At 36.5% G+C, this 11,500-nt stretch overlaps 1 protein-coding gene across 1 annotated transcript in view; it reads right to left on the bottom strand.

Moving 5' to 3' along the window:
- Positions 1-213: 213 nt before the first annotated feature.
- Positions 214-11,500, bottom strand: part of LOC123762015 (moesin/ezrin/radixin homolog 1) — a 50,848-nt gene continuing 39,561 nt past the window's right edge. The window contains exons 7-10 of the mRNA XM_045748181.2: positions 9,199-9,459; positions 7,008-7,365; positions 6,233-6,580; positions 214-1,409 (exon numbers count right to left, since the gene is read on the bottom strand). Coding sequence (XP_045604137.1) covers positions 1,245-1,409; positions 6,233-6,580; positions 7,008-7,365; positions 9,199-9,459 — 1,132 coding nt within the window. The 3' untranslated portion in view covers positions 214-1,244. The remainder of the gene's footprint in view (positions 1,410-6,232; positions 6,581-7,007; positions 7,366-9,198; positions 9,460-11,500) is intronic.

The raw sequence follows: 11,500 nt of genomic DNA, 5'->3' as shown, positions 1-11,500 counted from the left end.
TGCCATAACATATGATTTGGATTTACTGTAATCTAAAGAAAGGACTAGTTTTAGACTAATGATAAATTACAGGAAGATGGGATGATATTCAAACTGCAGTATATTTAAATTACACAAATGGAGGTGAGTGAGTATGGTAATACACCATCCCATATAAGTGGGCACAAGGATACACCATACCACTTATTCAAATTATTAGGTGAATAATTCATATTTGCCAAGATTCATTCTTTAATTATTTTTTTAATTGTGACAATTATAATTTGTATTTTATAAATTTTAATTCCATTAGGAAGAAGTATTAGCTAAGGCATCCTACTTCGTTAATTGATTGTTAAGCTACTTTCCAAATACCATATACTGTACTTAAATGTATGAAAAATTTGAATTTTATTTAAAAAAAATAGAGTAGAATTCTTTTTTGAATGTGCTGTAACTGTTTGTTTCATTAATATACTGAAAGATACATTTCAGTGAAGTGTAGTGATAAGAGTATGCTGGTACTGTATAATATAATGAATATGTGTTCATTTTCACTCATTTTAGGCTGATTTCCTATTTATAGAAACCTATTATATTTTAAAACTACTGTACTCTACTAGAACATTATCTCAGAAGAGACGAGATGTCCCACAGTGACAGCTCACTTAAGGTTAAAACCTAATTTATTTAGTTTAGTGATTTGGATTGCAGATAAGAAAGCATATGTAGCACTACAATGACTCCTGGATTATTTTCAGGAACTACACACACAAATCCAGTTGCATTTTTACAAATCATCTTACATTACACTGATTTTAATAACTTGATACAGTACTCCAATTATATTTTATTGCTGGCTTGCAACAACACAAGGATGATAATACTGAAAATCAAAAGTTATTTTCACAGTTGTAAAGTTGATATTTCATAGTTGTTAAGAAAAGAGGTTACTCTTCCAAAAGACTTCACAGTTGATTTAAAGTATATCCCTTAATCATACTGCACAGTATTTTTACTGAATAGACATATCATCTGTGTATTCAGTAAACATACTGTATCTTAATTTAAAAAAAAGGTACTGTATATTTATTTATTAGAAGTTTTCAAAAGATTACATTGTGCAGTTATAACTTAGGCCATAATATAACATAATAGGAATAATGTGTATTTTGATGCATTATAGCACAGATATGCTAAAATAAAACTGCAAATACAATAAAACAAAATTATTAATATAAAATGCTTCCTACTCAGCATCTGCTCTACCAGTTCTCAAATTGATCAACCCTTCGTTTGGTATTTCCTTTGCGCACCTCCCGCAGTGTCTTGTACTTGGTATTACCGTCATTGATGTTTCTGTTGTAAATTTTGTCCAAGTTTGTCATTTCATCAGGCATTCGGTCTAGTGCCAAAGACCGCTTCACTTCCTGTGACCAATAAAATATTAAATAGTCTTAAATTATGTGTTTAATAAAGTATTTACAGTAATATAAGTTATACTGTTGTACAGTTGCAATAGTATATAATAATCTTAGCAAATATTTTTCTCTTTAGTAAGTCTAGTGTTGCAATACTAGATCTTGCTTTCAGCAATCTTTTATAATATTTTATCATAACTGGCTATTAATTTTGTCACTGAAATCTACTACTGTACCTACCTCATTACTAGTGATATAAAAATTACATTATTATTGTATTTTATTTCAAATAAGAAATATTTAATTAAAAAATACTAAAATACACTAATTTGATGGATATTAAGTATTTAATTTTTGCTCCAATTTACTCATTTAATTCTACTTATTTATTCGTTGTTTTGAACTAAATTTATTTTCAGTTGATTAATGCATTACCAGTACTGTATGAACCATAACCTATTGAACATAACATTGAATGTAAATATGATTCCATAAAATCATATTAGATTTATTCCCCACACAGATGTTGAGGCACAATAACGTGACTGAAGATATGACATCCAAACGCATCAGAAAATGAAGAAATTTTGGTCTATCCTGGATCAAAATCAAGTTGTTTAATAGAGAGTGTGGAAGAAATAAAATATATGAGGGAATTTAGTGAGATGAAAGGTGAAATGAAAGCGATAGATGAAGATTAGGAGAAGATGAAAGGTGAAATGAAAGCGTTAGATAAAGATAAGAAGATGAAAGGAAAGAATAAGAGGAAAAGTAAGAATAAAGGAAAGGACGTAAAGGAAAAGTTAAAAGTAAGGCAAAGAAAAAGGAAGAATAGAAAAAAGGGTATAAGTAAGAAAAAGTTTGAAAAACAGAAAGGTATAAATAATAAAAGAAAACTTCAAGAAGTCTAATGGTGAAGATAAAAGAAATCTAATAACAAAAGAAAAAGGAAGAGACCCTAGAGGGGGCAATGCTAAGTCAGATCACATTTGTTGAGGAGGTTAGAGCATTACATCTTACTCTTCCCTTATTGTTTATCTCTCTCACTCTATTACACAACTTGATAATGGTCCAGGACAGACTGAAACGTTGTTATTTCTTGATTTTCTGATGTGTGGTTTAGATATCATATCTTCAGCCACATTATTGTGATTCATCGTCTGTATATGGATCCCAGCATCTTACTCTTTAATTTCTTCAATTCTTTACCTTCTTTCAAACAGCCTGTTTGTGCCTACGAGTCTACTTGTTACTGCCAGCTGTTGCAAGAACTAAGGATTCTTAAAGACTGCCTTGTGGAACAAATTCTGCCTTGCTCCTTTTCTAACTTTCTCCAATTCAGTACTTCAGGTTTTTTTCCTGAACCTTCTTCTTCAAGAACTTAATCTCTCCACCACCTTACAAAATGACGATGCTTTTCAGACAGTACATCAACACCACGTTTTGTCTTCTCTTCCCAGTGATCTGTGTAATCTCATATTTCCCATTGCTTTACACATTGCTTGACTCTCCCACCACCTTTCCATGCTTCACAATAAACTAAAGCTTCTGATTTCCAACAGTCCTTAGGCTAAATTATCTCTGTTGCCAACCTTTCTTCAACCCCTTCTTTCTAAGCACCAGCAAGAACTACTTGGTCTCTCCCTTACTACTACACCTGTTCCCCACTGTGGCATTGATCTCATTAGTTCCTGTGATCAGTTACACAATTCTAATTCTGGTACTCTTTTTGGATCATTCTTCCTTCAGGGGGAGGGTGGGCCTTAATCCCCTTCTCTTGACAGTTTGAACAAATCCACAAGGGCCGTGACGAGGGTTCGAACCTACATCCAAAAGGATCCCAGATGTGCCTTAATCGACTGAGCTACGACATGGTTAAAAGAATTGCAACCGGGAAATCAATTTGACCTACCACGGATCCTGCAGTCTCACCAAGACACAAACCAGGATTTTACACAATTCCCCCCAGTCGGTTAAGGTTGATTTTCCAGTTACAATTCTTTTTACCATGTCGTAGCTCAGTCCATTAAGGCGCGTCTGGGATCCTCTCGGACATAGGTTCGAACCCTCGTCACGGTCCCTTGTGGATTTGTTCATTTAATGCATCACGCTATTGTGATTTCTGTGTGTCTTGACAGTTTGTTTCTAAAAATCACCACCTTCCTCATCACCTCCAGCTTGCCCTTGCCTCCCTGAAAGCTAACAACTCTTTTCTTATATTTCCTTCCGATAGAAGCAATTCAGGTGGTTATCCTCGATCATGTGGACTATCTCCAAAAGGCTGACATATTGCTCTCTAACTGATGCAGAGGGATTGTGTAAAAAACCTGGTTCAGCTTCAATGGAAGCCTCAGGAACCCTTCAGGGTTCAGTAGAACTCCAGGTTGCAATCCAGGTTGTGGGTACCTAACTGCTGAGTGGACAGCACTTCGGATTCATAGTCCTGAGGTTCTGGATTCGATCCCCAAGTGGAGGCAGAGTCAAATGGGCAAAATGTTTCTTTCACCCTGGTGCCCCTGCTACCTAGCAGTAAATAGGTACCTGGGAGTTAGACAGCTGCTATGGGCTGCTTCCTGGGGGGTGTGTAACAAAAAAGGAGGCCGCTGGGACGCTAAGCCCCGAAATGATCTCGAGATACAGTAATTCTTTTACCATGTTGTGGTTTAGTTATCTGGGGCGTGTGCATGGAAATACACAGTTCATAGGTTCAAATCCTCATCACAGCTCCTAGCGATTTTTTAATTGATACATCACATTAGTGTGATTTCTCTATGTACAGAAATAGGAGCATCAGAGGTAGAACATTTCTAGATGAAGGAGCAAGAATACATGTAGGGATTGTGTGTTAAACTCCAGTTCAACTTCAGTGCAAGCCTCCGGAACCCTTGAGGATTTAGTAGAACCCCTGGTTGCAATCCTTTAATCATGTCGTAGCCTATTTGTCTAGGGTGTGTGCATGGGAATACCCAGCATACAGGTTCGAATCCTCATGTACCGTAAACATCGGTACAGGTGTATATATTACTACAAAGAATACTTAGCCTATATGAAATACAGTCTAATGCTAACTAAACAAATTACTATCAAAAGGCTAAACAACTCATGGCTTACAAAAGGCATGTTTAAGTTATCGACAAGTACAAATCAATAGTTTAGTGCTAAATAGTCTTGTGGCTTTAACATCTGTCTTGGGCTTAAATCTCATCTTCTAATAAAGTTCAATCAAACCTAATAAATGTTATGCATAACTGAGCATATGAAATATTTAAACATGCAAGCACATTCAGGTAAACATATCTATATAAATAAAAATGTAAATGTTCGTTTGTTCAAAATCGGTAATCTCCGAAAGTTCTTCACCGATTGCTTTTAAATTTTGACACAATGTTCCATTCGAATATGCACGTATGTTTATATACCTACTATATAGATGCCACACATGTGACAGGTAAAAACATTTTTTTTTTAAACTGCACCATCTATTGCACGTAACAGCAACACACGCTATACTAAATGTATTATGATTCCATTTCAGTGTTTCCGATTGCATTGATAAATTGCATTTTCATAGATTTCAATTTATTTTCATTTTGATTTAATTTTGTGTGACACTACGTTGGAATTGAGCTGTGTTGTTTACCATACCGTTCATTTCGTGAGTACAAGTATAGATGCCACACCTGTGACAGGTGAAATCATTTTTTTTTTTTTTTTAAAACAGCACCATCTGTTGCACTTAAGAGCAACACATGCCATACTAAATCTGCTATGATTCCATTTCAATGTTTCTGATTTCATTGATAAGTTGAATTTTCATAGATTTTGATTTATTTGCATTTTGATTTAATTATTTTGTGTGACATTGTGTTGGAATTGAGCTGTGTTGTTTACCATACCGTTCATTTTGTGAGTACTGGTATAATTTATTTTTGTATTTTTTCATTTCTTTTTTTTTTAACTGTTCTTCTTAAGTTTCAGTGATGGGAACATCAGATCGTTTGATGTTCCCATTTTTCTGATGGGAACATCAGATCATTTGGGAATACATCAGATGAGGGAGTGGGGAATTGTGGGGGGGACGAGGGGACGGGAAGGGGGTAATGGTGGGGAGGACAAGGGGACGGGGGAGTGGGGGATGGTGGGGGAGGACAAGGGGATGGGGGAGTGGAGAATGGTGGGGGAGGACATGGGAACAGGGGAGTGGGGGATGGTGTGGAGGACGAGGAAATGGGTGATGGTAGGAAGGACGAGGGGACAGGAGAGTGGGGAATGGTTGGGAGGACGAGGGGACGAGGAAGGAGGAATGGTGGGGAGGACGAGGGGATGGGGGATTGGGGGATGGTGGGGAGGATGGGGGAACAGGGAAGGGTTGCCCTGCTGTGGCTCAGCAACGCTGAGTCACAGCAACGTGTGGCCGGGTACAGCTAGTAAATAAATATACTGTAATACAAATCAGACTGCAGTATAAGATTTTATAATCTAAATTAGCAAAAACTTTAGCTGACAAATGTCACTGTATTATTGTACTGTAAAGAAATTATCTTCAACTTCAAAAAGAGTGTTAAAATTCCTGTGAAATATTCAACTTGTTGCCATCTTAGCAAAGTAGAAACTAGTTCTTGCAAAGGAACATAGCCTTGTGAGGAAACATGCACATCATCTTTAGGAAATAATGAATTTGCATTTTTTCTAGACTAATTTGAATATTTTCTCAGATACATCACATTATTATGATATTGTGCTCTACATTATATTGTTTGTTAGAGGTTTGTGCTCTTTTGCAGTCTTCAATAGATAATAATAATAATAAACAAGGAATAAAGTGTACTTACCTCAAGTAATTTCATTCTTCTAACTGCAGAAGTGTCTTGTTTTGGTTCCAAGATTTCAGAGTTCACACTAATTGTTTCCATAGCATGGGATGTAACACTTGGAGTTGCACTCCTAGATGTATTGGTGCTGGTTGGACTTTTATCTTTCCTTTCATAATCAAATATATCTCCATTGTATGAACTCTGCTGCATTGGGGCTTCCATTCTTCTGAAATCATTGCTTTTCTCTTCATCTTCACTCTCGGACGATGAGGAAGATGACTGCCTGGAGACTCTGCGTGCAGTAGAGGCAGTCAGAAGAGCTAGTGTTGCTTCTTCCTCTTTGCGGCGTGCTTCTTCCACTTCAGCCTATTGAGAGTAATAAATAAATGCAGTGAAATATGTGAGAATTCAGGGCACAATGTAGTATTTAAATTTCATTTGTCTTTGTAGTTCACCACAGAGCTCATGTACTTAGCATCTTATACAGCCTTTATTCGTCGTTAAAAAATGACTAAATCAGAGTTAATGTTTACCTAGTGATATCCACCTCACCAGTCAATCATACTTTTCTGCCCCCATTGCTGTGACTTTAAACTTCATATTTCATGATCTTTGCCCATTTTTATAAAGCCTTTTGTTAATAAATGCTTAACATTGTGCTGGACAGATTGCTAATATATAATGTGTGTACATGATATTAAGTTACTGTACTTTTAAATTGGTTGATACTGATGATTTGCTTGATTTTATTTTATTTGTTTCAGTAAGAGCAAGACAAAAACCTAAACCATACCTGGAGCTTCCTGGTTTCTTCATCTTTAATATTAACCTCTTCTTGAATACGCTGAACCTCTTCTTGCTTGGCGCGTATTTCCTCTTCTAGCCTTGCCTTTTCTCCAGCTTCCATCTCTTTGGCTTCTTCTAAGTGTTGCATCATGTGTTTTAACTCCTGTTGATTATGCTCCAGTTCATTTTTGGCAGCTTGTAGTTCTGTAAGCTGGTCCTCCAGGCGGTGTATTGTGTGCTGGGCTTCGTGAAGTTCTTTCTGACGTTTTTCCATTTCTCTACGCATCTCTTCAAGGCGTTCTTCATATTCTTTCTGCCTTTTTTCTGCCTCTTCGCGTAAGGTCATCTCACGGGCAAGCTTTATGCTGTTAAGTAACATATTTATAATATGTAACAATGGCATTTATCACAAAGCTACCTTTCTCATAAAATCATGCTTGTTCAATACAGTAAATGTATACAGTAAGTGGATGGAGTCATGAGGAAGATCTTGATAATATTACAGAAGAGTGTGACCAAGTGTATAATGGGAGTGTGATCAATATCACATATGTCACATGCCTGTATTCATCCACTCTCCCACTAGCTTCTCCGCCAACAACACCTGCATCGCTACCTCACTTTACTATGGGATAATCTGTTGTTTCAATCATCTTTCGACTACTTAAATGCAACTTCATAGGATGGGGGAGGATATTGCCTATTCCAGCTGCTTCTCCAACATTCTATTACCAATTGCAATACAACCCGTTCTCGCAAATTCGTAAAGTCAATATTGACTTATTAACTACGTGCATAGGTGATATACTAAACATAATAGATACCCTTAAAAAGATTCATAGAAAACACCGACCTTACCTAACCTTGTTAGTATCTTAAGATAAGCATCTTATTAGCTTCGTAATTACAATTATTACTTAACCTATACCTATTATAGGTTAGGTAATAATTGTAATTACGAAGCAATAAGATGCTTATCTTAAGATACTAACAAGGTTAGGTAAGGTCGGTGTTTTCTATGAATCTTTTTAAGGGTATCTTATTATGTTAAGTATGTCACCTATGCACATATTTAATAAGTCAATATTGACTTATTAAATTTGCGAGAACGGGTCAATTAACTCCTGAATAACTGATAAGTCAATTAACTCCTGAATAACTCAACCTCCTGAACAGCTCTCCAAATACACTGCCTGATGTTTTTTCACCCACACGATTTCTAGACTGCTACCTCATCAGATGAAAGGAGGAATAGGAGAATTTTAGATGCTACCATGTCATAATCACCTTTGCAACCTGTCAACTATAAGTAGATAAGGCACTGGGGCCATTTCAACCATTCACCCCACAAACTTCCCTATTAGCAATACGTCTCAACGTCTTACTATGGTCCACTCATCTACCTTAAATATCCTTGGACCACATTAGCTTGCATAGTTCCTATTAATAGATAAACTAATGTTGACTTCAGTGTCAGACATAACCTGTACCCATGTACTGCTTGTTATTATTGTACCTGTGTTTCCTATACCGTGTCTAGTAACCCATTGTAGATTTCAATAGGAGTATAGTACTGTATATAGAGTACAGTACTGTATATAGATACAGTACTGTATATAGATACAGTACTGTATATAGATACAGTACTGTATATAGATACAGTATTGTATATAGATACAGTACTGTATATACAGTACAGTATTGTATATAGAGTACAATACAGTATGTCAACATTTTTGTATACAGTACTTATGATTTATGTAGACTGGCTGGGAGTCTTATTGTTGCTCATGAGAAGACTGCAAAAAGTGAACGCACAGAAATATTGTTAATGGAAAGAGAAGGGAACTGAAATTTATGTGAGATGAGTGATTAAAGTAGTTAGTTATTTTAAATAGTTTGGTGTGTTAGTGAGTTACCGGGTAGTTTAGTAATTTATTATGCACCCCACACCCATCCCATGGTCGATGGAGGAATGGGTTCATAAACTGAATCCCACAATTCATTTAGCTAAAGAAGTAAGTCTTGTGAAGCTGGTAAATAAATCATATAAATATACAGTATGTACAAATTTAATCTGCCCCCCATATGTCAAAAAAATTTTTTTACTTGCAACCCAGTTTTAAATGTTTATTTTTTATAAAATTCTACTTTAGAAATTAAAATTCTACTTTAGAAATTTACAAATAAGCACTTACGACGCATTTTTCTTGGCAGTTTTCTCCTCACGAGCCTGAATCTTCATCTGTTGCACGTCAATGGAGTCAGCCTTGCGACGCCTGACGTACAGGTCGTGGTTGCCCATGCACAGCTGCAGAATGGTCTTGTTCACTCTCACATGTGATGCCAAGAAAATAAAATCTGGAGATTTCTTTTCAATAGGTTTGATGAGAAATTTTACATTGTGGAACTTGATGTTGCGAATCTCAGACCAAGGGAACCCAATCTTAGGAGTTAATCTGTAAAACGTGATAAAAAAAATTATTTCTTAGGTGTGTATCTCGTAATCTTATGATAAAGAGAACTGTACAGATTTAGAGCTCTGTTATTGTCATCATAGATTATTATAGTATTTGGGTTGATTGATACAGTAGAATGCTTCAGGGTGACCAAGACAAAATGCAGAAACAATTTGAAAGATGGCTTCTCGACTTAAACACAAGTAAATGTATGGTAATGCAAGTGGAATGGGGAGCAAGGAGACCACATGGCCAGTATACAATGAGAGGAAGGGAGTTACTTGAGTCAGAAAAAGGAAAGGATTTGATAGTTTACAACACCAAACCTGTCAGCAGATTATATTCTGTGCATTATCAACAGAATCACACCAGCAGTACATGCAAAGCTGTGAAGCATCCCAGTAACTGTCAGGACACTCTACACTGCCTATGTGAGATGTGTTAGAGTAGTCACAAGACTACTTTAACATTTAACATTCAGCATTACAAACAAGCAAGAAACAATTACACAGCATTGAGAAAAAAAAGAGGCAGAAAGAAACTTTGAGAAAGGTATAGCAGACAAATGTAAAACCGATCCAGGCCTTTTCTACAAATTCATTAAAAGCAAGCTGCATATAAAATATAAAATCCAGAGATTGAGAAAGGGGAATATTCTCCTCCTGAGAATGAAAAAGAAATGTGTGAAATGTTAAATAAGCAAGTTCCAAAGTGTATTGGAACAAAATGAGGATTTCAGTGAGCCGGACCAAATACCAATTCTAGTACACGCCACAGAATACATAGAGGCATCGCAAAACGAAGTGGAAAAATTACTCATGAGGCTAGAAGAAATAAAGCGGTTGGATCTGATGGAGAACATCCTCTGAGAACACCCCCTGTGAGAGATGGAGAACACCCCCTGTGCAACTGAGCTGAGTATTCCACTAAAATGTATATCTCAGACATGCACAGGAATCTTATCAGATATATGGAAAAAGGCAAACATAATACCAATTTATAAAAATGGTAGTCGAGAGGAAATTCTAAATTATAGACTCGTGTCATTAACAAGCGTGGTAGTCAAAACCCTAGAAACAATAGTTAAAGCCAAATGGGTTGAACACCTAGAAATAAAGACACCATAACGGACAGACAGTATGGTTTTCGAACAGGAAGATCCTGTGTAACAAATAGACTTAGTTTTTATGCCACAGAGATACTACAGGAAAGAGGTGGTTGAGTTGTGTGTCTATCTGGACCTGAAAAAAGGCTTTTGATAGAGTCCCACACAAGAGGCTGTTCTGGAAACTGGAACATGCTGGAGGGGTGACAAGGAGACTTCTGAGATGGATGAATTTTTCTTTAACTGACAGACAGATGAGGGCAGTAATCAGAGACAAATATCTAACTGGAGAAGTGTTACTAGCGGAGTACCACAGGGTTCAGTTCTTGCGCCAGTAATGTTATCGTCTACATAAACGACCTACCAGAAGGAATACAGAATTATTTGAACATGTTTGTGGATGATGCCAAGATACTGGGGAAGATGGGAGACGCAAACGATTATCTGGATCGATTTGCCCTTCACATCGATCCAGATAAAATGAGCGTCATTTGTCATTTGAACTTGGAGCGTCAAGTGAAATTTAGTGTGAATAAATGCCATGTTATGGAATGTGGAATCAGAGAAAATAGACCACACACAAGTTACAAATTATGTGAAATGAAATTACATAACTATTAAAAAACGAGACCTAAGCGTGGTTTTAGATAGTAAGCTGTCGCCAAAGGAACACATAAAGAACATTGTGAGAGGAGCGTATGTGTCGCTTTCCAACTTCAGACTTGCTCTTAATTATATGGATGGTGAAATATTAAAGAAACTGTTCATAACTTTTGTGAAACCAAAATTGGAATATGCAGCAGCTGTATGGTGCCCAAATCTCAAGAAGCACATAAATAAACCGGAACCGATGCAGCGGCATGCTACAAATTGGCTTCTGGAACTGAAAAACGAGGAGAGACTAGAGGCATTAAATATGGCAAAACTAGAAGATAG

The sequence above is a fragment of the Procambarus clarkii genome, chromosome 34 (genome assembly GCF_040958095.1).
Source record: "Procambarus clarkii isolate CNS0578487 chromosome 34, FALCON_Pclarkii_2.0, whole genome shotgun sequence".
In the NCBI taxonomy this organism is placed as follows: Eukaryota; Metazoa; Arthropoda; class Malacostraca; order Decapoda; family Cambaridae; genus Procambarus; species Procambarus clarkii.
The sequence above is the reverse complement of the archived record's forward strand: the minus strand, read 5'-3'. Positions and strand labels throughout refer to the sequence as shown.